General features: G+C 51.0%; 11 protein-coding genes across 11 annotated transcripts; 6 read left to right on the top strand and 5 right to left on the bottom strand.

Annotated features, from left to right (window-relative positions):
- Nucleotides 1–524: 524 nt before the first annotated feature.
- ASPZODRAFT_138929 (hypothetical protein) lies at nucleotides 525–4,294 on the top strand (the record flags this gene model as incomplete). Its single annotated transcript, XM_022724506.1, has 2 exons — nucleotides 525–3,201; nucleotides 3,261–4,294. The coding sequence occupies 2 exons, from the start codon at nucleotides 525–527 to the stop codon at nucleotides 4,292–4,294; spliced, it is 3,711 nt and encodes a 1,236-aa protein (XP_022584051.1).
- An 833-nt stretch (nucleotides 4,295–5,127) lies between these two features.
- On the bottom strand, nucleotides 5,128–5,879 carry ASPZODRAFT_59413 (hypothetical protein; the record flags this gene model as incomplete). The annotated part of the gene is made up of 4 exons (XM_022728846.1): nucleotides 5,128–5,280; nucleotides 5,347–5,530; nucleotides 5,600–5,651; nucleotides 5,714–5,879. The coding sequence occupies 4 exons, from the start codon at nucleotides 5,877–5,879 to the stop codon at nucleotides 5,128–5,130; spliced, it is 555 nt and encodes a 184-aa protein (XP_022584050.1).
- Nucleotides 5,852–6,585, bottom strand: ASPZODRAFT_967312 (hypothetical protein). The gene is made up of 2 exons (XM_022730536.1): nucleotides 6,277–6,585; nucleotides 5,852–6,229 (listed from the first exon to the last, which is right to left on the bottom strand). Exons 1-2 carry the CDS (start codon nucleotides 6,410–6,412, stop codon nucleotides 5,988–5,990), a joined length of 378 nt encoding a protein of 125 aa, XP_022584049.1. The 5' UTR covers nucleotides 6,413–6,585; the 3' UTR covers nucleotides 5,852–5,987.
- Nucleotides 6,586–8,551: 1,966 nt separating this feature from the next.
- Nucleotides 8,552–9,706, top strand: ASPZODRAFT_58187 (hypothetical protein; the record flags this gene model as incomplete). Its single annotated transcript, XM_022728751.1, has 2 exons — nucleotides 8,552–8,815; nucleotides 8,879–9,706. The coding sequence occupies 2 exons, from the start codon at nucleotides 8,552–8,554 to the stop codon at nucleotides 9,704–9,706; spliced, it is 1,092 nt and encodes a 363-aa protein (XP_022584048.1).
- A 463-nt stretch (nucleotides 9,707–10,169) lies between these two features.
- On the top strand, nucleotides 10,170–11,349 carry ASPZODRAFT_128016 (hypothetical protein). Its single transcript, XM_022721904.1, has one exon. It carries the CDS (start codon nucleotides 10,280–10,282, stop codon nucleotides 10,865–10,867), a length of 588 nt encoding a protein of 195 aa, XP_022584047.1. The 5' UTR covers nucleotides 10,170–10,279; the 3' UTR covers nucleotides 10,868–11,349.
- A 59-nt stretch (nucleotides 11,350–11,408) lies between these two features.
- ASPZODRAFT_58805 (hypothetical protein) lies at nucleotides 11,409–12,619 on the bottom strand (the record flags this gene model as incomplete). Its single annotated transcript, XM_022728802.1, has 2 exons — nucleotides 11,409–12,447; nucleotides 12,537–12,619. The coding sequence occupies 2 exons, from the start codon at nucleotides 12,617–12,619 to the stop codon at nucleotides 11,409–11,411; spliced, it is 1,122 nt and encodes a 373-aa protein (XP_022584046.1).
- An 895-nt stretch (nucleotides 12,620–13,514) lies between these two features.
- On the top strand, nucleotides 13,515–14,902 carry ASPZODRAFT_58536 (hypothetical protein; the record flags this gene model as incomplete). The annotated part of the gene is made up of 2 exons (XM_022728773.1): nucleotides 13,515–14,036; nucleotides 14,099–14,902. 2 exons carry the CDS (start codon nucleotides 13,515–13,517, stop codon nucleotides 14,900–14,902), a joined length of 1,326 nt encoding a protein of 441 aa, XP_022584045.1.
- Nucleotides 14,903–15,792: 890 nt separating this feature from the next.
- On the bottom strand, nucleotides 15,793–17,008 carry ASPZODRAFT_128012 (hypothetical protein). The gene is made up of 6 exons (XM_022721903.1): nucleotides 16,870–17,008; nucleotides 16,482–16,813; nucleotides 16,371–16,388; nucleotides 16,182–16,292; nucleotides 16,006–16,124; nucleotides 15,793–15,924 (listed from the first exon to the last, which is right to left on the bottom strand). The coding sequence occupies exons 2-6, from the start codon at nucleotides 16,801–16,803 to the stop codon at nucleotides 15,868–15,870; spliced, it is 627 nt and encodes a 208-aa protein (XP_022584044.1). The 5' UTR covers nucleotides 16,804–16,813; nucleotides 16,870–17,008; the 3' UTR covers nucleotides 15,793–15,867.
- Nucleotides 17,009–18,090: 1,082 nt separating this feature from the next.
- Nucleotides 18,091–19,136, top strand: ASPZODRAFT_128009 (hypothetical protein). The gene is made up of 3 exons (XM_022721902.1): nucleotides 18,091–18,261; nucleotides 18,343–18,426; nucleotides 18,495–19,136. The coding sequence occupies exons 1-3, from the start codon at nucleotides 18,226–18,228 to the stop codon at nucleotides 18,870–18,872; spliced, it is 498 nt and encodes a 165-aa protein (XP_022584043.1). The 5' UTR covers nucleotides 18,091–18,225; the 3' UTR covers nucleotides 18,873–19,136.
- A 1,251-nt stretch (nucleotides 19,137–20,387) lies between these two features.
- Nucleotides 20,388–22,388, top strand: ASPZODRAFT_138921 (hypothetical protein; the record flags this gene model as incomplete). The annotated part of the gene is made up of 3 exons (XM_022724505.1): nucleotides 20,388–20,552; nucleotides 20,590–20,991; nucleotides 21,045–22,388. The coding sequence occupies 3 exons, from the start codon at nucleotides 20,388–20,390 to the stop codon at nucleotides 22,386–22,388; spliced, it is 1,911 nt and encodes a 636-aa protein (XP_022584042.1).
- A 116-nt stretch (nucleotides 22,389–22,504) lies between these two features.
- ASPZODRAFT_128007 (hypothetical protein) lies at nucleotides 22,505–23,824 on the bottom strand. Its single transcript, XM_022721901.1, has one exon. The coding sequence runs from the start codon at nucleotides 23,778–23,780 to the stop codon at nucleotides 22,578–22,580; it is 1,203 nt and encodes a 400-aa protein (XP_022584041.1). The 5' UTR covers nucleotides 23,781–23,824; the 3' UTR covers nucleotides 22,505–22,577.
- Nucleotides 23,825–23,846: the final 22 nt, after the last annotated feature.

The raw sequence follows: 23,846 nt of genomic DNA, 5'->3' as shown, positions 1-23,846 counted from the left end.
CATCGAGGTCGATAAAGCGGCGATACCGACGAGATATTTCAGTCCTTTTGCATTGTTCACTATATTCTATTTAGTTAGTTAAATAGACGACGATTAATTCCATTTGAAATACTCGAGGATGTAGATAATCAGTACAATAAGTACAATAAATGAAATAGTTAGCAGAAGAAGACCCAAAACTTGAAAGTTGGAGGTCCGGAGGATCACATGATGGCATCTTTTAAAGCAGCGCCCCGAACAACCCATTTGGGATTGTATGGAGCCTGGTAAACACAGACGTAGTGACGCGATGCTTGCAGCCGCCAGCCAGACTGTCAAGCGGGGTGCGTTGATCTTCCCTTGCGGCGACCAGGATTAGCTGTCTCGTCATCCGGAAAAACTCAGCAGCCTTTGCTGAGATATTGTTTCGTCTCGATTTCTTAACAACTTTACTCGCAATCGCTGTTTGTCTGGCCATCGAGATGTCGCCCGAAACCCACCCGTGAACCCAGTGGCCTGACCGTCATGCGCCAACCAACACCAGAATGTACGCGGGGAGCATGGCCCTGAACAGCCGCGATCTGATTATTGCAGGCGTGGTCGCATTCATCTCGTGGGGCTTGCTCGTGCACTGGCTTCCGGTTCTCCGGTATCTTGGATATGCGCTGGTGCTCGGGGCTTTGCTCTCGTCCGTTTGCTTGTTCGCACTTGTGCTTCTGACGACTCGGCCACGCAGTACGAAAGATGAAAAATATCCAAAGGCATCGTCTGTTGCGTTCATCACGCCAGAAAAGTGGGGGAAGGAAGTCGACAGTCTTCGCAACTCCGCCATATATCAACCCGAGTCCCTCTACCCGCAGTCCTTCATCGTATCGGAGAGCATCGACGAGCTTCTTTCCCTAGTATTCCGCGACTTTATCTCCTCCTGGTATAAAAGCATCAGTCCGAGGCTGAGATTCGTGAACGAAGTGGACCAGGTGGTGCGCACAGCGATCAGGAATCTGCTAGCCAGGCTGCTGGAGGAAGACCTCATATCTCTCATAGTATCACGAATCGTTCCGATTGTGACAACACATCTGCGCGAGTTTGATGTTGCAGAAAGATCGGTTCGGGGCAAGAACCTGACTCGGAATGTGACCGAGTCTGAAGAGCTCGACCTGGCTATCGCGAGCAAGTATCGCGATGGGAAACTCCATGCAGCGGCAACCCTGTCTTTTGCGGAGCGGAAATTAGTGGAACAAGAGTATTTGCGCAAAATTTCTGGTGGGCTTCTCCCGAAGCTGTTTCTAGACTCCATCCTGAACAGCCGGATCGTCGCTGTTATAGCTCGCGAGATCCTCGCTTGCGCAGTGCTCTCCCCAGTCGTCTCGCTTCTCTCGGACCCCGATACCTGGAACCAACTTATCGAAGCTTATGGCCAGACCACGTTGCAAGACCGCAAGACGGTGCGAAAACTCCGGGCCGCATTGGACGAGCATGCCTCGCCTGTTCCCCGGTCGAAGCAAGGCCAGCCGTTTCCACGTCTCGGACCCAACGATTCCGAACGGGCGTTTGAGCGGTTCGTTAGAGTGATCAGACGTTGTAACAATCTATCCGATGCCAGAAGGTTTCGGGCACATATCGCCAGTCAATTGAAACGCGAGAGCATGGTGGTGGACCAAGACCAGGTTTACCTCCGACGCCTGGAGACAGGAAAAAGGGTCCTCGATCAAAAGGTTGCAAAACTCTCTGCTGTCGGTGGTACATATCGTGGTACACCTTTGCCTCCAGAAGTCCATCCCAACGGTCCCTTCACATCCCCAGAGGCACCATTGGTCGACGTGATGCATAATGCTTCGGGTCTTTCTTATTTCATGGAGTTCATGGACCGCCAGCGACTTATGTCCCTCGTACAGTTTTGGATTGTGGTAGACGGATTCCGCAATCCACTAGAAGATGACTTTGGCGACGAAAGCTCTCCTAGCTCAAGCACCTGGACTTCCGCAGACAGAAACGACATGGCATTGATCAGTGAGACCTATTTATCCAAACCTGAACTCAAGGTCACTGAAGAGTCTCGTCAAACTGTCAAGACATTCTTAGGCGCAGGCAAGAAAGCAACGCCGGAGCAGTGGCGCAGGGCCCGGACTGTGATCCTTTCTACTCAGTCTGCGGTATTGGAAGAGCTCGATAAGGTCTACTATCCCAAATTTAAGAAATCCGATCTATATTACAAATACCTCGCATCAGACGAGTCGTCAAATTCTACATCTCAACAATTTACCGCCCCAGCTGCAAACACGCCGGCCGTGTCTGAGGTGCGCGAAAGGCGACCTCTGCCTCCTCTGATGGCGCGAACCAATTCGGGCCCAGGCTATAAACCAAAGGACCTGCGTAGGGCCGCGGTTTCATCAAGTGATGTTCGGAGCACGGGGAAATTATTCGATGAAGAGCAGTCTCCGCGACGATCGATGGACTCTGAACGTTCTGCACCATTATTCGATGATGACTATGATACAGATCCTCTTGCAATGTCTACACAAAGTCTGGGGAACAATTCACAGAACGGGGATCAAGAGGCAAGGCAGAGCCGGGTAATTGAGACCATGGAAGCAGCCTTGAACGATATTATCACGAGCGAGCCCAAGATTGGCCGGGTAGAAACCACAAAAATTGGTGATGCCCCCCCATCAGCCGACCTTTTTGGCAATGAAAGGCCAGGTATCTTCCCTCGCGACTCATCTGAGCTCACGCGACCGGATAGTCGTACCGAGGAGAAAGCAAAACCAAGCATTGCCTCTCTTGGACTTGTTGACAAGTCTTCTCGCCTTGGAGTCTTTGATGAAGATCTCTTTCCGGACCAACAGAATTTCCTTGAAGACGAGTATGAAGAAGCCGAGCACGATGACAAAGACCCGGCGGATGAAGTTCATGAAGCGGCACCCGGGGATCTCGGGCTCACGGAAGCGATTGAAGCGCTGACCGTCGATATCGACAAATTGGTTTCTCAGGATTCGGTGATCGACACCTTGACACGAAAAGCGGAGCTCACCAACAACACGACTGAACTGAGAATTCTACGAAAATCAAAGGCTAGTATCCAACGGGAGATTCACCGCAAGGAGATGCAGCGACAGCAGTACATTATTCAAGAAAGTGACAACAGCCTGTACGGCCGAAGTACCGTACGCGTCAAGTCTATTGTTGTGGGCAAGGAGGAAGACGGTCGTGAATTTGCTATGTGTAAGTATTGGCGATTTTTTTTTTGAAAACAGAAGAGAGAAATGACTAACTCCATCCAGATGTTGTTGAAGTGCAAAGGAACGCAGGAGAGCAGATGCCCGCCGCCTCCTGGGCTGTCGCACGCAGGTACAGCGAATTCCATGAGCTGCACCAGAAGCTGCGCATGCGATACCCGTCTGTCCGTCATCTCGAATTTCCACGGAGACGGGTCGTCATGAAGCTGCAGAAGGAATTCCTGCAGAAGCGGCGACTAGCGCTTGAGACATATCTCCAGAACCTACTGCTTCTCCCTGAGGTATGTCGAAGCCGGGATCTTCGAGCCTTTCTCTCCCAGCGAGCGATCATCCCTCGCGACGAAACCACTTCCAGGGAAGGAGAGGCCAAAGACCTGGTAACACGGATCTACAACTCGGTTGCGGACGGCATGGACGACTTCCTGGGGAATTTCGGGGTTCTGGACCAGCTGTCCACAGCGGGACAAAATCTCATCTCTGCGGCGACTAATAATACTAATACTAATAATCATAATCCGCAAGCGACGACGGCTAGCCCTCGTGACTTTGGCCTAGCGACCGAGGACGCAGTGACTACCGCCGAAGCGGAGGCGGAACTCAACGCCTTTGAAGATCGCGAGCTGGAACCGTTCATCAAGCCGATCTGCGATCTGTTTTTGGAAGCGTTTGAGTTGAACAAAGGCAACAACTGGCTTCGGGGCCGGGCAGTGGTCGTTGTCCTGCACCAGCTGCTAGGAGGCACTGTTGAGCGCAAGGTCCGCGAGATAGGCCGGTCGCTCGTGCAGGACGACTCGCTACTCCGCTTCCTCTCCCTGGCCAAGGAGACGATGTGGCCGGGCGGCGTGCTACGCGAGGCCAAAGTGCGCACCCTATCGGAGAAGCTGAAGAGTCGGCGCGAAGCGAGCCTGGTGCTCGCAACCCTGGTCCCAGAACTGGCGGGCAACGTGGTGGGAAGAAACAATGCGCAGGCGGCCTCGCGGCGGATCTCGGCCACCTTGAATAATCAACGATTGAATACCCATCTTATCTTCACCATCCTAGACGAGATCATCCTTGTCTTATTTGGGACGACGAGATGACCCTACCACTCCCAATGACTGTGTGGAACGTGGAACCTTTTTCCTCTCCTCATTTTTTTTTTCATTTTCCTCCTTCCACCTCTACTTTGTCTTTCTTTGGGGTTTTTAATGTGTCATGGCAAGGGAGTCGAAGATTGATGGCTTGCTAATAATGGATGTATGACGAGAATGACGAGTCCTGTCCTCATGCTTCAGGCTAGGATTATGCCCATAGTACATACTGGTTTCTTATCATTTCATTAGATGTTGATAGGCAGGTATCTTGCTTCATATCATAAGCTCGACAATGGTATTTCCCGCCCTAGGAGCTTTGAGTCCCAACACCAGCAGCACTTGGCGAGAACTTAAGTTCTACTTGTTGCAAGGAGGAATATTTCATAAGAGTGTTCATTCCGAGTCGCTTTCGACCGGTGATTATGACAATGAATGGCATTTGTTCCAGGCCGACAGGCTCCCAGAACAAGAAGTGTCAATAATACATGCCCACACTCTCAACCTGTTCAAGTTAAATCAACCTAAATAATGCACCCTGCGATCCCAGATGGGAACCGGTGGAAATCCCCTTCCACGATTGGAGAATGACAACAATTAAAGAACAAGACAAGACAAGAGGAGATTGATTAAAAAAAGATGAGTCAATAGACAAACCCCGCGCCCCTCTTTGGTTATGTTTCTACAACCCTAACTGCCGAGCAGGAAATGCAACAATGCAGAGAGAGAAGTAAGAGCCGGGAAAAGGATGGGATGGACAGAGAGGGGGGGGGGGGGGGGGGGACTACCATGCAAGTCTTAAGAAGTGACCAATATGGAGTCTGCAGGCTACCCGGGCCGTCTTATGCGTCTTCGCCCTTCTTCTTCTTGGACTTCTTACTTGGCTGTGAGGCAACGTGCTCCTTCTTCTGGTGTACAATGAGGCATGTCCAGCACTCCTCCTTGTCCCACTCGAAGCCAGCGAGGTAGGGCTTGTCTCCTAATTCGTCATCATCCTGGATATTGTCAGTGAGAGGTCAAAACATACACAGACATGGGATAGGGAAGCTAGTCGACTCTACCTTCTTCTTGAACTGCTTGTGGATTGCGTCCAGCGCATCCTTGATTGTGACGCCCTTGAGATTCCGGGCAGTGACTTCGAGGCCAAGAGGGAACTTCAGATCAATCTTCTTAACCGGAGGCGTGACGAGGTGCAGCTTGAGTATGTCCTTGTCTTCGATGCTTGATGGCGAGGTATTAAGTTTCCTACATCAAACCTGGTTAGTCACCTGACAAATATGGCCAACATGGCCAGCATCATCATGAAAATTTTACCATCCAGTCTTTTGCGTCTCGATCGGGATGACAAGGTCGATCTTTTGTGTTTCTATAAGAAGAGAAAGACAAATTAGTTTCATCCACCATCTATGATAGATAGCCAAGATTTACCTAGGTCCTTGATATTCCATACCCCTTCGGATTTTGATGTTGTCCGCTTATGGTGATGATGATGATGCGTCTTGACTTCCTTCTCGGTCTTGGCTGGCGCTTTCTCGTCTATCGACAAGCCAGCGATGGCGGAATCGACCTTGGTGAGCTGGAGATCGTCTGACATGATGGATGATGATGAGATCAGAGTGTTGGGAGTACGAAGTACGATGGTTGACAAACGTCTGCACGATGTTCAACCAGAAATGTTAGTCAGGGAGGAAGGATTGTATCTCTACGCTCCAACGACAGAGAACAGGCCTAGGAGACAGGGAAGAGAGTTCGGCAGTGCTGCAGGAACGAGCTTACTTGGGTGTGATCCGAAAAGCAGCTGTTGCGTTGTTGAGAATCGATAGGATAACTGATGACCGGAAGAAAGGAGGGAGAGAGAAAGGAGGAGAAAGAAGAAGAGGGGGAGGGGAAGAAAAAGGGACGAGACGAGACGGGCGCCGTCTGGGGATGGGATGGGCAGGTGACCTTGGACCATGAGCAGGCCACTCTGTATGGATACAGCAACAGCTCACCTTCTTTCATGAGGGGGGGGTGCACTGCACCTACTCGGGAGACAGGCAGTCTGCTTCCGGCAAGGCGTCGCATGAGAAGTACTTTGACCCAAGCAATGAAAAGTGTAGGTTTGGGATTTGACTTCATCGATGTCATCGCCAGAAGCAGATCACTCCCTTCCCCCCATTATTGAGTCTACGAGGCCTACCTACCAAGTATCTATCTTGCCTCTTTACAAAGTACCCTGTCGAGTCAACGACCTCTGCCAGGGAGAGATCATGTTGTCCTTGCCAGACAGTGGTGTGATGGAGTTATCATCCTGCCACACTCGCCCCCAAGGGTCCAGAACCAGGTGTCTGTCGCTGGCCGGGACAACCGGAATCACACGAGGCCCTGACGTTGATTGACTAGAGCTGCACCCCGCATTCTCTGCTCCACCGTGTGGGGGGGAGGGGAGGCCAGTCATGGTCCACTTGGTCTATTTCTGTGTAGCTTGATGATGTTTATTTGCAACTCGGCGATCTTCTTCGTACAGTCGAGATGGGGAGCCTGTCACCGTAGAAAACGCATCCCGAGTTGAATGACCTCAGGTGGTCGGGGTTGTCCAACCTTAGGTCGGCCACCGGCGGTCCCGTGAAAGTCACGGGCGAGACACGGGGTGGCATCATCCGGGATCCCCCCCTCCCTCACGTGACCACATAGGAGGGAAGAGAACCGAAGTCCTACGCGTCACGACAGGTCATAAGCCTATCACCTGATTGATCGGTAATGTAGATATTTCAACCAGGTGGTGTGAGCCAATGATCGCCTTGGGGTTGGGCTTGGTACATCAAATCGGGGCCGCATTCGCCTTGGGTCGTTCGTAAAGATGATATCATCAAACATCATTCCGTGGCATTAATATACAATTGGACCCCGTACCACAACGCCAATTGTCAACATATGGTAATATGGTTGTAAGGCAGCTTGAATAGAAACTCGAAATAGTACGTTTGAGCACTAAGATTGACTTGCTTCAGGTTCGCCATGTTGCTTGCCATACCCCAAACCCTAGAGTATTCCGGTATGGCGAGAGGGTGGGCTGATTGCTACGAGATGTGGTGATATCCACACGCCCTGGACGGAGTATCCCGTATGAGGGCACCAATCGAAGGCGCGTTTGCCCCAGCGAGTGAGGAGATGGTTTCGAGCTGTAATTTGTAGGACCAAGCTTGGTGGTGGTGGCTTACCTATCATCTTGTATCCCCGAGTAACAGATACCTTACCTATGTAGGTCGGATAACGAACGAGCTCCGGCCATCACTGCTTTAGAATGACAACAAAGAACTGCGTTGAGATTCTAGTTCCTGGTTCGTAGTAGTATATCCACACTACCGTTGCCTTCGTAATCAGTGAACCTACGGAGTATATCTACCCCAAAACACTGGTGAATACTATAAATCAAAAGCTGTTAGAAGCTAGAGATTGGTACCCCAATTTCAATCCTTATTTGATGTATGGGTTCAATTGTCTTCTCCAGCTCTTTGCGTATCATCGAAGCCACCGTGGCTACCTTATGAGGTTGGTTGTTGAATTCGTTACCCTTCTATGGGCAGAATCATAGATTCCTGCTATGACTTCAAGTAGATACGTCTCGTTCCGATATAGCTATACAGCGGCTGTAGTGCTATCGATATTGGCCGCTCTTTGAGATGCCTTCCGGTGGTGCGTATCAAAACATGGGCAGCTACCCAGAGAGAGAAACAACCTAGATTTGTACCTAGATGTATCCGTCATTAGATATTTCATCAAGACTTTCGCCAGCCCATTGAACGAATCTATCTCATGCGAATGTCAGTTATTGATTCATCATGTTTGAAGCTCCCTAAATGAGGGTTATCGATGAGAGCTCTCGACCGGAGATAGATGGGGGAAACCTTGTGGAATATTGCTTGACAGTGATTCTTGGCATTGCTAGAAAGAGTTGATATTAGGAGAGTATTGATTCTCTAAACCAAGACAAATTTCATCTCAGTCTCTGTCAAAATCTGTCCTGGTCGTCGTTGTTGCCTGCGGAGCACAGGGGTGTTTGTCGTGTTTGAAGGCGGTGAAGGAGGCCTCGAATTACTGAGATATGTTTCTTGAGCTTTGCGCGCTCACCAGGGAATCAATTCCTGTCATTTCCGCTTTTCGCTCTCGGGCTCTGCCTTCGGTGCTTCAATTAGCAGGGGTTCTTTTTGATTCTATCAAGAATTGCATTGTTCTACTGTCAGATACCCAACCAGCTGACCCTGTCGAAAATTCCCTGCGTCTCGAATGTCTCTCTTCGGTTCCGTCGGCGCTACGTCGACAGCGGCTGGCCAAACCAACACGACCGGCGATATCTCGAAAGATGTCGCTTTGAATTCCCCTCCCGAAGATAGTATCTCCGACCTTCAGTTTTCTCCAGCAAGTGAACATCTTGCGGTAGCTTCGTGGGACAAGAAGGTCCGAATCTACGAGATCAACGAGCAGGGCCAGAGCGAAGGAAAGGCTCTATTCGAGCATGAGGCTCCCGTGTTGAGCTGCTGCTGGGCTCCGGTAGGCTTCATTCTCTGCATTCTCAAATGGGGTATATCTTTGTTATAGGCTAATTCCGACAAGGATGGAACTAAAGTGGTGGGAGCAGGCGCCGACAAGGCTGCGCGCATGCTCGATCTGGGAGCAGGCGCCACCACCGCCGTTCAGGTCGCCGCCCATGATGCCCCGATCAAATGCTGTCAAATGATCCCCAATCCTGCCGGAGGCACCCCTCTCCTCATCACCGGGTCCTGGGACAAAACGGTTAAGTATTGGGATCTTCGACAACAGACTCCCATTGCTGCGGTGGAGTGTCAGGAGCGTGTCTATACCATGGACGTGAAGAACAAGCTGCTAGTCGTGGGCACTGCAGACCGTTACATCAACATCATCAATCTCGACAACCCAACCAAGTTCTACAAAACAATGCAGTCCCCCCTCAAGTGGCAGACGCGGGTAGTCAGCTGCTTTACCGACGCCACGGGGTTTGCCGTGGGCAGTATCGAAGGCCGCTGCGCCATCCAATACGTCGAAGATAAGGATTCCAGCTCGAATTTCAGTTTCAAGTGCCACCGCGAAACTCCTCCCAACAACCGCGACATCAACAACATCTACTCCGTCAACGCCATCTCCTTCCATCCCGTCCACGGCACCTTCAGCACCTCCGGCAGCGACGGTACATTCCACTTCTGGGACAAGGATGCCAAGCATCGTCTAAAGGGATACCCGTCTGTTGGAGGAACTATCTCCAGCACTGCCTTCAACCGCACCGGCACCATTTTCGCATATGCCGTGAGTTATGACTGGAGCAAGGGCTACTCGGCGAACAACCCGCAATTAGCCAACAAGGTTATGCTGCACCCCGTCGCACAGGAAGAAGTAAAACCCAGACCTGGTGCTCGGAAGAGGTGATCCATCGCGGGGATGTGAAATGAAGAATGAATAGAGGCTTTGAATATGGAATTGTCTTGCTGGAGCTTACTGGAAGAATCTTATATCTTTTGTTACAATCATTGCGGAATTTAAATCCTCACCTGTCATAATAAAAACTCGGCTTCAACTTTCCTAGAAAAGTTGAACGTTTCGTCAACCCATAGCCAGCTTCGATTTGAATGTAACAGTACAATTAAGAAGAAAGGTTTGAAGAATATTTAGTGTTGGTAGCGTAGAGGCAACTTCTTCTCGTATAATACCGATAAAAGTGCCAGCTCGAGTAACCCGGAATTGTGCTTCCCAGTAGTTCCAAGCTATTCTGTACTTTCTATTGTCTGGTTCGTCCTCCTATCGAGATATTCTTGATGGCGGGTCAGTGGAGGGGCAAAAAGATTCCCAAAAAAAAGTAACGGATTGACTGACCTCCTTCAACAATACATCAAATTCCGTGTCAACTTGAACAAACTCTACTATACTATCCAGAATTTCCACAGAGAGGGCAAGAGAAGAGATTTTCTCTGCATTTCTTTTGACTAGGCTGCTCGGCATACCATGTCTACCACCGCGCAAGATCTTCTTGACGGTCTTCTCGACCTCGAAGAAGACTTCTACCAAGAAGGCTACGACCTGGGCGCCGCCGACGGTGCACAAGCCGGGTACACCGAAGGCAGTGTGTTTGGAGTGGAAAAGGGGTTCGAGAAATTTGTCGAGCTGGGCCGGCTGTACGGAAAAGCCTTGGTCTGGACTCAGCGCCTCGCGGATTCAACAAGGAAGGAGAAATCTTCCACTTCTCAGCAGCCAGAGTCGGGGACATCAGATGTCGGTGATCTAGTTCTGGATCCGTCCACCTGCGAATCCATGTCTGGGTTGCCGCAGAGCAGCTCACGGCTGGCGAAGAATCTAGCCCTGCTTCTGGAACTGGTTGATCCCGCGTCTCTAGGGATGGAGAATACAGAAGAGGCAGTCAATGATGCGGACGAACGCTTCAAGGGCGCGGTAATTAAGGCGAAGCTAATCCAGCGGGTCCTGGGAGAGCGCGAGGACACGGCAGATATTCATCCTGACGCCAAGGAGATTCAGGCCTTGGGCGATGGAACTGGTAGCATTGAAGATATCAGTTCCTTGAAGATCCGACACTGAAAGGACTACGACATACGGCGAGAGATTCTCCAACCCATCTTTTAATTACTGGATAGGATCCCAATCCCGGCCTGGGCTCCTTCAGGCAGGAAATAACGTCCATGGAGATACTGATCTTCTTGCAAGGTATGCGGGAATCACGCCTGTGGCATCCTCGCAGGATAGGACATGTCTTCGGCCAGACACACGAGCACATCAGTCATTCTTGGCCTTTCATTGCCATCCCGCCGGACTAGGACTGACGTCATGAAAATGTCCAAACTTGAATAGTTCTCCCAATGGATGAAATGAGTATGTCATGCCGGCACTATTATCAGGCATGGCTTCTGGCTGTGTTCTACCGGTGAGGTATTCCCGCCACGCCGGAATGGATTACCGTGCGGAGCTCTTTTGGACCGAACCAAATTGGTATGACCAGAAACCGGGAAGATTGGAAAGATGGGACAATTTTTCATTGCTATAGCTAGAATGGGATTCACGAGAAAACTTTTTTCTTCCCTTCTTCGAACCGTACCTGAGCCATTGGGTATAAATTCCATGATCATAATTCCAGACTTCTAACGGCCATGGCCAGGGCTCCTTCTTTTGTCTTGTGGCCGCCGATGAAACCACTGGCGTGCACAAAGACTGCCCCCTCCGGAATCTTGGACTTGCCCGCCTGTTCGGCCTCTGTAGTCATGAGAGCATCCAGGTCCGTGTCCCGCACACCACGCCATGTCTCAGGCAAGGGTTTCCGCGACTCGAAGCTCCCTTCAGAGAGGGAGACGCACTGCACACGCCATTTCGCCCCTTCGGCGGCACTCTCCGGGTACAGCACGTAGTAGACCTTCTGGAGAGGATCAATCTCGCTGCTTCCCGCAGGCGAGGCCTCCATCTCAAAGTTGTAAAGATGTTCCTTCCAGGGGACACCGCCCTGGGGCAGGACGATAATCCGGCCGGATGAATGGACCTCCGCCCGGGATTGGTAGGCAGCGCCGACGGTGGTCCGTGCAGGCAGCCAGTTTGAGCTGGCTAGGTGCAGTTTGCGGAGGAAGACTTCGCCAATAAATCTGCTGGCTGCAGCGAAGAGAGTATCCTCATCCTGCGGCTGGCCGGTGGGATTGGTCGGGTCCGAATGATTCATGTCGCCGACCACGGAAGCGATGGTGATTCCACCATCCTTGAATCGTTTCGAAAGATTGGCAGCCCCCAAGGCTGCAGGGTCGTAGACAGAAACACCGTTGTCATTGGCGTCGATGGCCTCGATGAAGTCGGTGTAGAGCTTCTCGTACAGTAGAGTGACATTAGGGTCATCTAGCGGCAACGACGTGTGCTGCGCGATAATAGCTCGCCCAAAGTGCATGTAGACCAGCCCGGCGGAGGACAGCTTGGTTTCATGTCCCGGAAACGTCGTCGAAAACGTCCTTTGGTGATGGTCGTAGCGGTTGCTCCCTGCCTCGTATTCCCCACCAACATCGACAACGGTATGGCATGTTGCCAGAACCGCCGGGTCTCTGGTGCGGACGAGCTGTGAAGAGGAATATAGAGGCAGAAGGCGGAGTAGGTAGACGGCGAGAGCTTCATCGGCATGGAAGTGGCCGCTGGGAGGGGAGGGGTCGGTCAGCTTCTGTTCTTCTTCTTCCTTCTTCACCCGGAAACTACTCCATCTGTAGAGATTCGCACAACGTACTTATGCGTGCCGATCAAAGGAGAAGACATCTTGAGCTTCTTCGCTGCACTTTCTTCAGCCATCTTGAGTAGTCGGCGGAACATTCAAAAAAAGGCGCGCCCCAGCTCCTCCAGAACACGGCCTGCCTATCAAAAGCGAGGTATCACTCAGATAGCTAAATCCGGACTGTTCTAGGGCTTATATCAGAGGGCTTTACAATCACGTGCATTATCTGTGTCCGAATGAGACTAGTCCCGATCAGGTAAGATATATTACCTTGGGCTAGTCCTGTTTAGGTAAGGAGCTCCAAAGCTCCAGGCTGGAAATTAAGAAAAAAAAAACAGTCAGGAAATATCCTATATTATTGACAGGCTGCAGCCATGTGCATGGAATCTTTCTTCCTGCTCCTTCAAGTTTGACGTGACGCCTGCAGCATGGATTGTCTGGATCGCTTATTCAGCCTCAGCTGCTGGTCTGTTGCCCTCTGACCGCTATCTTGATGGAATAATGGACTAGTTAGCGTCTGTGCCCTTTGTCTAGTAACTAACTACTAGGGGACTGTCGAGGCGGAAAAAAAGAACCTTCCTGCAAGCATCGCGCGACACTGTCCTCTTCGGAGGAATCCCTGGCTCTATTTGACTGCCTTCTGCCCTCAATTCAATCCCTCGAGTACGCTCCCGCCGCAGGATATTCCACTTCTTGGCTCTCGTGCACGAGCCTCGCTGAACACGCTCGCCGCGCGCTCCTGTTGGTACAAGGCCCACGTGAAGACATCATCCCGCCTGAAGATAAGATCACTCGTGTGCTTTGGGCGACACCACTCCCTTCAAGCGATCCGCATTCCACTGAGGATTTTTCCTCTGCCCCCCCTCGCGGTCCCCTTTTCCGAGTGATCCCTCCGGCGAGGCCCCCCTGGCGGCGGAGTGGTGTCTACGCTGACGTCTTTCCTTTCTCAATCATCACTGGGGCGCGTCAGGTTGCTCCTCGCTTGACTGCCCGATGTGGTTTTTTCGGGCTCTCTCATCGGCCATCTTTCTAACGGTCACCGTTTTGTCGATACCTCTGGCCTTTGATGTCGGCGGCAAGACGTGTGGCCTGGCCTTTTCGCTCTCGCTGTCGTCCTTTTATTTTCTCCTCTCCTTCCTGAGGGTGATCACTCCCGAACATTCGCGTTTCCGTGCCTCGGTGATCGCAGTGATCCGGTCGACGCAGTGGCTGATTATTCCGGTCCTTCTGATTTGGTCTCTTAATCGGTTTTCGATCGACTCGGACAATAGCGGTGGATGGGTGGAGCGGACCTTCAATGGCAAACGCGCGCAAGATGCTTCGATTCATCAGTGGATCTTCGGACCCAACGGACTGGTCGAGACGCTCACGATTGGAAACTGGGATAAGATTTTGAGATGGTCTACACCGGTGTTTCAACTCGCAGAGGGGTTCTGCAGCTTGCTGGTCATCCAAGCAGCGGGCCAGATCACTCGTTGGCTTGTGAATCGAGGCGGGCGCAGTGATAGCTGGATGGTATGTTAATGATATGCTGGCTTTCTGTGTTATATGGGCATGTGGACTAACATCGCGGCTAGATCTGCCTGTTGGTTCTTTCTGCGTCCGTGATATCGAGTTCGGTCTATTTTCTTTGGCGTGTTCTCCAGTTCCCAGAAATCTCGAATGTCGACGCGGCCTTGATTGGTGTGGCCATTACGTGTGCAGTGATACTGTGTACGTGGGGTATCGGCAGCGGCCGTGGCAACGCAGTGGAAAGTTCATTGCTCTTCGCCTATATTGTCCTCTGCATCTATCAGATTTTCACCGACTACCAGCCATCTCACCCGATGGAACATGCCGCAATGCCTCCACAGGCCGGAGATTTTCCCCCGCTCCCTCCGATCATTATGGCATCCTACACCACTCTTATACATGCACTCTCGCTTTTACCATCTATTATTCATGCTGCGTTCAACGTTGTCACCGCGATCTTCAGCGCTGTCACCCCTTCTGTGCTGATCTCTCTCACATTTCGCCTCTTCGTCTTCTACGCGTCCACACGGATCATTCCCGCTGTCCGTGAGTCCGGAGCTCGCGCCTTATCTCAAGAAGCTTCGTTGGATGACTCGGACGCTGCCGGTCAGTTACTGGGTCTGATCAGCTATTTCTCGCCATCAATCCTAGTCGCTGTCTATACCAGTCTGCTGATGCAGCATTTTTCGACGGCATCACAGGCAATGGGGGGCAGCGGCGAGTGGTGGAGCATTCAAAACCCTGGCGGAGGGAATTTCTGGCGCTGGGTCAATCTTGCTTGCACCATGGCCTTGTATGCGGTCGAGCTTTATCTCGGCGAACAAGACGACATCGACAATGGCCTGGCAGGGCACTGGAAAACAGACTGAGTGACATACCTATGGATCTATGCTTACTCCCGCCCGTTTCCCTTCCATCTCCCATGATCCTTGGTGGCATATTGGTCCAATTGAATCGTGCGGAGGCACCAACCCTTATTTTACGATTGTGGCGATGCTCTATCTTCTATTAGTACAAGCAAGATGCTTGGTTGTTTGACGAGATCATGCAGATGCATCCACCGCCGTGCTGGATACGACAACCGCCCACAGTTCTTCTGACCCGTCTCCCGCCCAGCACACCTGAACTAAGTTGAGGCTCTTTTCAGACCTCACCTGTGTGCGTGCAAATCGGAGTCCTAGTCGGTCGACAGGTGCTGAAATCCAGCCTGAGATCAATCATGATGATACTACTGAATGTATCGGTTTAACCGTCTTTTTCATCCCTCAAATCTTGGTCACACTGAACCCTTCGTCTTGTTCAGACAGACCGCATCCTTGATTCCAGATAATGGGATTAAGGGTGAAGCCGGTAGGGCTCTCCTGGTCTATAATGAAATATGATTAGTATATCAGGGACCAGTCGGATGCCGCTGACGAAACCACTCCTGTAACTGATGACCATTTGCTCAAGACGACGAGTCTCCTTATTGGCAATGTTCTTGACTTGTGCTTTCTATACCGTCGCCCATCATGGCACGCAGTTACTGTGGCCATATACCTTCCCCTTGTCTTCTGTCTTCTCCCTTCTCCCTTTTGATTTTTGCAATAGCGTCAAGTTCATCTCTCATGTATACCTAAAGATCTAGATGATATACCTAGGAAGCAGTCGGTTGGAATCTTAACTAGACTTATCTGAACCTACTACTGTAGCTGAATAGACACAACAGAATGGGTGCCTACAGAAGGCTGGGACATCTATTCTTCTTTTTAAGCCAGAAAAGCTGCCTTCAGGCCAAAAAAAAATATTATATTGAAAAAAAAAATCACTTTTATCTATCTTCCTCAACTATAATTCAAAACAAATCATCCACAGCCTTGTCGGCATCTTTCTTGATCAATTCCACCATTCCCTGCTCCGTCAGTATTTGGTGGCATGAGATAATATAGATATTTTTCCAAAAAGAAAAAAAAAGGGGGGGGAGGAATCATACATCAGGCATGATGGGTTGGTCATCTTGTCCTTTCACATATCGGAAAGGCATTTCAGTGCTCTCATGCTCGTTTATGCGCAGTTCAGGGTAGTCTATGTATTGAATTTCTTCCAGGGGAGCTAAGACAAAGTCAGACAGGCAAGGAGGTAAACAACTTGGCGAGGTTGAGGTCATACTTTTTCCTTGTACAACGAGACGAGTGACGCGCACTGCGGTGTCAGTGGTCATCTGCTTCGGACCTAAGCGTCTTCCTGCATATCCCTTCTTTCTCAATTCAGAGGTACGGTCTAGATGTTCGTTAGGAGAGGAGGATGAAGAAGAAGAAGAAGAGAAAGATCTATCAGAACGAGGGTACTGAGACATACCTCGTGGGGGATCATCGCCTTTGCAGTCATCATATTTGTCAGAAATTTTAGGCTCCGAAGCTTTTCAAACCAAGAAGAAAGAAACGAGAAGGATGCCGGGGTTCTCCATACCAAGGATGCCACCGAAAAGAAACACATCGAAGACGTTCCCGTCGGCAGGGCTCAGTTCGGTCTTTGCAGCTGGATCCAACAGACACACCCTCTCCTTTCGGTCTGCAAAGATCTCTTCGACACTGCGGTGTTCTACTTCCAGCCCTTTAGTGGCGGCCAGGTCGTCGGGCAGCTGGAGTGAAACAGGCACAGAGCTCAAAAGGAACCGGGCTCCTGCCCCGTGAGATTCCCGCGCAATACACCCGTACTCCAATCCAGACCAGGGCCCAAGTTCTGGGTCCAAATGCTCGACCACATAGGTAGTTTGATTCTGGTCACTCATTCTTGCGTACCTGCTTCATTTTTAGTGGTATTCGAGTTGATGGAAGGATCTGGTTGGTTGGCAAACCTTGAGAGCGACAGCGAAAATTACTCTAGTAGTACCACCAGGAGACGAAGGGAAAAAAAACCTTATAGAAATTACAGCTAAGAGCTTTTAATCACTTTCCCACAGAATCCTGTGCAACCGGCAGTTCTAATAGGTACCTGCTACACTTGTATAGAAGTTGGTGAGAGATCACACTCTGTTAGTGGAGACCCAGGAATGACCATGCCTAATCTGGATGTCACCTGAGATCCCCTCAGGCCGAAGACTTTCTTCTATCTGTACAAATCATGGTGAAAATACAGACTCAATCCGGGTATACGTGTTTCAAGGAGTGATGAAGTTATTGTTCTAGACTTGAAATGATAATAAGCCTTGATATTCATCTTCTGACAAGAGAACTACCAGTATCAGTGATGCGATGAGGGGCCAATCCGAGATTCAGTTATCAAATTATTCCCCAATTACACGTATCTATACTGCATCACGAAGATCCTTTCTTTCCCTTTAATATATAGAGAATGCTAAGTTAAGCATTCAGTATTATCATTGTTCACAGTACCGTGCGAGGCCTGGCTGTACTACATAGGTAGTTAGTTAGGTAGGTAGGTAGGTACTAGGATCGTCGCTTTGTGCCCCGCCTCGCTGCTGAAACTCCTCTACCACTCTGAAACAACTCTTATTTAAATTCAGTTCCCTGCTTTCACCTAGACTAGAAGTAGCAGAGCAAAATCATCGAAATCAAAAAAGACAATATTAATCTTGGAAGCCAAGTGCTGAAACCTGAGCCTTTGATAAGTCGAGCGTGGTCGGTGGGCTGTCTTCCCCCGCCCCTCCCGGTGATCCAAGACGTTATCGATACAACAACCGTCCCAGTAATCATCCGCTCCCTGTCAGCAGCTGCCATCACCCTCGCTCTTTTTTTTTTCTCTGGAGCTCCGAAACAACACCCGCAGCTTTCGTTCTTGATCCGGTAAACACCCTCTAAACCCCTGCTGGCTTCTTTTCTGTCTGTGACTGTTGTTGAATTGCTGCCCATTCGTTGTGGATCCACTACGGCTAACTTACTTGCTGGGCATCCAACACCAGGCCGACAACCTTAAACCGTCTGAAGAGTTACCAGGGAAAGACTCGAGACTCAGAACGCTTCCTTTTCCCGCTTAACTGCTTGTCCACGATTACTGCGATCACCTCTGTTCCCCCCTCTGGCGGTGGTAGAACCACGACTTCCGAACACGCCAAACACTCTTCCTTCAGTCTGCTGAGGGGTGCTCGTCCCACTCTTTCGAGCAGCCAAACCATCCTACCTAGCCGACCGGATCTCCTGGTCGAGGGCTCTTCGAAACCCCTTTTCTTTTCGCCATCTCCTTGATTTTCAAGATGAATCCTCACCAGCAGAACAAGGTGGATATAAACGTAAGTCTCGTGGCGGGGGGTCTGGTTCGCGGATAAGGCAAGATCTGGGAACTGACATGGCGTAACGGTTGGACTCTATAGTCCCTCAGCCCAGAGGAGCAACGTCTCTTGCGCCTCTATGGTAAAATGCCTACGAAGAAGGACTTGCTGCAAAACAAGTTGAAGGTAAGTAAAGACCACCAGTCCCACTTCTCTCTCGCATGTCGAGGCTAAGTAGGAACGTTGTGATTTAGGAGCGGAAATACTTCGACTCGGGTGACTACGCTCTCAGCAAGGCCGGCAAGGCTTCCGACGTGGGCGTCACCAACATCGGCTCACGCCACCCTGTCCCCGAGAATATCCCACACCTGACGGCCACCTCACCGGGCGCCAACAACCCCGCTACTGGCAACGGAGAACGCCACGGCTCGCAAGGACAGCCGATTCCCGGCAGTATCAGCGGCCACCCTGGATCGATCGGGTTCCAGAGCCGGAGTCCCATCAAAGAAGCCAGTTTCCTGCAACGCGAGACAAGCGTCGATGAGTCGGAGCAGGAGGCGGCACAGAAGGATCCCAAGGACTTGAGCGTCAGTCCGCCGGTGGCCCGGGAGGGGGTCCCTATCCGGCGATGATTCTCTGGATGACGGGGACGCCGGGCCCCCAGCGGCCCTTTTTTATTATCGAGAGTCTTCTACGTACTTGATGAAACTATCTATGTTGATTTCTGGCCCAACCGAGTGGCTCGTGGTATCAAAAGCCTGGCGCTGTGGATTACATTCAGAAGGTATTTCCGGGTTGAGCAACCGGTAATGTGTGCTACTGAGCAGAGCATGAGAGAGAAGGGGCGAGTGAAATTCTTAAGAGGAGAAAGAAGAACCTCTTATTGTTCACTACCGGGAAAAGAAAAGCCAGGTTGGATGGAGCAAATGGCCAACGGACTGGGGGTTTTTTACATTTCGACAGGGCAGAACAAGGGGCTGCCGCAGGGTCTACAATTGATTCACCGAGGATACTGTGGACTTGTTGCAAAACCCAAATATTTCGGAGGCCGATTTCCCAAAGCTCGCTTCGTCATTCTACATATCTCTCCTCGTTGCCTGCTTGCGTTCCCATTCTTCCTTTCTATGTATCAATCTGATAAGGCTGTGCAATGTGCATGCATGACCCTGTCTATCTAACCCCGTTGGTGTTCGAGTATTTTCTCCGCACTAATTCTGCATGGGTCTCCTTCTACTTACGCTTTTATCATCTTTGAGACACCAGGTTCTGCCTTCCAAATCTTTCTTTCTTCTATTTCTTATATGCTTTCTTCTGTCGATATTTCAACCATCCTATCTAGGCACTCAGTGAATGCATATTTTAAATTTATTTGATAGAACACACCCGGCATTATTTAACCACTGCCAGATTCAAGTAGTGAATCGGGGGGGCACCCCTTCTTCTAATAGTCTCGAGTCATCAGTTGCATAGTCACTGGAGCTAACTAGCAGGTGTGTGTTGTGAATTAGAGTCCTACATACAGCTTTGATCACTATCTCGATGGCAAGGAAAGAAGACTCAAAGGACAGTAAAGAAAACCTCAAGTGAGGATCAAGCCTTTTAGTATTCCTTTTATATAGTAAAAGAAAAACAGATAACTAACTAGATAGTAGTAAATAATTAAGGAATAACTCATCCATCCATCAATAAGCATAATTAATGTCTATAGACAACTGAAAGCAGTAAGGTGTGAAACTTCCCCTGACCGTCCTGATACACTGTCTGTATAGTTAGTGGAGCTGATCAGCAGTTGCTAGCCGTAATCCTGTGACAGTACCGCCGCCGCCTCCCTGGCAATGCCACGCCGTCTACCAGTTGAATGTCCCAACTTCTGTACCGAGGCCTGATTATTTCCCACCAAACCAACCAGCCCTTCTTTGATCGTCTCGGGCTTGACTCACTTGGATGTACAATCAGAAGCGTTGAAGATTCCAGCTACTCTTTCCATCCACTGATTCCATCAGCCCCTCAAGTCGGCGGAGCGCACGCGACTGCAAGAGATCCATGAGAACGTGAGCATCTCGAACGTCCTCAAGGACAAAAGCTTACCGAAACTTGTGGTTCCCTACCTCGAAATACGCAGATAGAATGGTTTCGTCGTCTTCGTTATGGCCATCGCGGCCAAGAACAATCTCCCTGTCTTCATGGGTCTTGTCGTTCTCGCTCCTCCTCTTATCGAGCCCGACGCCATCCGCTGCCAAATCGGCTGCAGATTACTATGTGAAGTCTTTACCTGGGGCGCCGGAAGGTCCGCTGTTGAAGATGCATGCAGGGTGAGTTGGAGGGAATGGTTTATGGATTTCGCGATAGGGGAAAGACGCCGTGACTGATGGAATAATATCTCTACACAGACACATTGAAGTGGACGCGGAACATAACGGAAACCTTTTCTTCTGGCATTACCAGAACCGTCACATCGCAGACCGACAGCGCACCGTCATCTGGTTGAATGGGGGCCCGGGGTGTAGCTCTATGGATGGGGCGTTGATGGAGGTTGGGCCGTACCGGCTGAAAGACGACCACACGCTGGAATACAACGAGGGCTCGTGGGACGAGTTCGCTCATCTGCTGTTTGTTGATCAGCCGGTTGGAACCGGCTTCAGCTATGTCAATACCGACAGCTATATTCATGAGCTGACAGAGATGTCGGCCCATTTCATCACATTCCTGGAGAAATGGTTTGAATTGTTCCCGCAATATGAAGACGACGATGTATGTCTCCCCCCCATGTTTCCCATTTGCGTCGCTTTCTCTAATATGGCTAGATCTACATCGCCGGCGAGTCTTACGCTGGCCAACATATTCCGTATATTGCCAAGGCGATTCAAGAGCGGAACCGGGTCATGACTGGAAGTAACAGGCCCAGTTGGAAGATCAAAGGCCTTCTCATCGGCAACGGATGGATTTCTCCCGCAGAACAGTATCCTTCTTACTTGAGCTTTGCCTACAAAGAAGGGCTTGTGAAGGAGCATAGTAAAGAGGCCAAAGCCATTGAGGCCACACAGTCGCTTTGCTTGTCACTCATCAATGCGCCGGGCGGCAAAGACAAAGTGGATATCCCGGAGTGCGAGTCGATCCTTCGCGAGATTCTTGATGCTTCCAAGCAATCGAACCAGTGCTACAACATGTATGATATCCGGCTGAAGGACGATTATCCTTCTTGCGGCATGAACTGGCCGACCGACCTTGTGAATGTAGAGCCATACCTGCGGCTCCCGGAAGTCACCAAGGCTCTGCACATCAACCCCGACAAGAAAACTGGATGGCAAGAATGCAGCGGCGCGGTGAGCAGCACTTTCACAGCGCGCAACTCGAAACCGGCAGTGCAATTCCTGCCTTCACTGATCGAGTCCGGCATCCCCGTTCTCTTATTCAGCGGCGACCGCGACCTGATTTGCAACCACATCGGGACGGAGCAGATGATTCACAACATGAAATGGGGTGGTGGTACGGGCTTTGAGACCTCGCCGGGTGTCTGGGCGCCGCGTCACCAGTGGACGTTTGAGGGCGAGCCGGCCGGGTTGTACCAGTTCGCGCGTAATCTGACATACGTGCTCTTGTACAACTCGAGCCACATGGTGCCGTACGACCTGCCGCGTCAGAGCCGCGACATGCTCGACCGGTTCATGAACGTCGATATCGGCAGTATCGGCGGCAGCCCCGCGGACTCGCGCATCGACGGCGAGAAGCTCCCGCTCACCTCGGTAGGCGGGCACCCCAACAGCACCGCCGCGGAGGAACAGGAGAAGCAAAAGATGAAGGAGGCGGAGTGGAAGGCCTATGCCAAGTCCGGTGAGGCTGTCCTCGTCGTGGTAATTGTCGTCGTCTCTGTCTGGGGATTCCTGATCTGGCGCAATCGCCGGCGCGAAAGCCTCCAACGCGGCGCGTACCGCGGCATCTACGCGGACAACCAAATGTCGATGTCCGCCCTGGACCGCTTCGGCAACAAGAACCGCCATTCCGCGACCAACGGAGATATTGAAGCTGGCGATTTTGACGAGGCGGAGCTCGACCGGTTAGACCCGCCGGGCGAGCGCGAACATTACTCTGTTGGTGATGAGAGTGAGGAGGAGTATGAAGATATGCATCAAAAGCCTGCCACTCGATAGATACTCATGTTTTACTCGTCTTCTATTTTTGATACCTTTTGGATCCTTGTTTATGTATATTGGTAGATAAGAGTTTTCCCTTTTTTTCAACAAATTCATACAATAATTCATTCAATGTCTATTATCTATAGGTATTTTTTGAGAATGTAGTCAAATATGTTGAACTTGTTGAAAAAGGAGGATCTGTTTCTAGACTAACCACACCTTCACACTCCCATCGTCTGCTGTGGTGATCAAGACCTCCTCATCCGCCTGCTTGCCACGATCGGCGCGCTTCGCCCAGGCAACATGGTTGATCTCGTAGATGCCATGAGCACCAGGCAGGGAGTCAATGACAGTCCATGTCGTTTGCAAAGGATCATCCGAAGAAGTCGTGAATTGCTCTTCATACACGACGATTCGTCCATCGGCGCCCACAGAAGCAATGCGGCCACTGGCTTTACTCCATGCCACCGTGTAGATGGACAAGTCATGCGCCGTAGGCAGGACGGCCTCCTCGTCCCAGTGCTCTTCCAGCCCCGTCGGCCGGATGATGCTGGGAACATCTGACGGGCGGTACTGCTGGTGATGATCTTTTGGTTGACGGCGCCAGATGCGGACCGTCCGGTCGTCGGAGCAGGAGACCAGACGAGCAGACCGGGCATGTTTCTCCTTCCATGCCGATATCTGGGAAGAATTGCCTCCAGCCGGAATGGTAGTGGTGGTGGTGCTTCCTCCCCCTTCCCCCTCCCAATCCACACACCAGACTGTGCCGGCATGGCCTCGTAAACACGCGACCTGCCCCCAATCGTCGACATCCTCGCGCCACAACCGGATGGTATCGTCGTAGCTTCCGCTCGCCAGACACTCTTCCACGGGATGCCAGGAGACGCATTTGACGTCCCCGCCGTGCTCCTGCATGACCGCCACCGTCTCGAAGTTATTATCCCCGTCTTCAAGGTCTTCCCAGATCCAGATCGACTTGTCGCGCGAACAGGTGGCTAGCAGACTGCCCGACGATGACCACGACACAGATTTCACTTCGCTGTCGTGTCCGTCCAATAGCACTGAAAACGCCCATCCCTCTTCTGGATCTCGGTCTTGTCCATCCCCTTCATCTTCATCCTCCTGCTCGTCGTTCCTCCATATCCCAACAGTTGCATCAAAGCTCCCTGTTGCCAGTACATTTTCTTTCGTGTTCGGCTTCCATGCCGCAGACCGCACGCTCCGCTTGTGCCCTCCGGAGATGGTCGAGAGCAGCCGGAAGTTGGTCAGCGAGTACACGCGCACCGTCTTGTCGGCGCTGCAGGTCGCGAGGAGGGGGAGCGTCGGATGCGGGGCGCTGAGCCAGGTGCGTTCGAGGGAAGGGGGGGTTAGATCCGAGAGAAGAGTTATCTTGTGTATTTGCTCCATGGTTGAATTGTAGATTTGTATAGTGGTGTAAGTTTGTGGGTTTGACTCTTTACAAGGTTTGAGAAC

The sequence above is a fragment of the Penicilliopsis zonata genome (genome assembly GCF_001890105.1).
Source record: "Penicilliopsis zonata CBS 506.65 unplaced genomic scaffold ASPZOscaffold_2, whole genome shotgun sequence".
NCBI lineage: Eukaryota > Fungi > Ascomycota > Eurotiomycetes > Eurotiales > Aspergillaceae > Penicilliopsis > Penicilliopsis zonata.
Note: the sequence above shows the minus strand (reverse complement) of the source record. Positions and strands in the feature narration are given on the sequence as shown.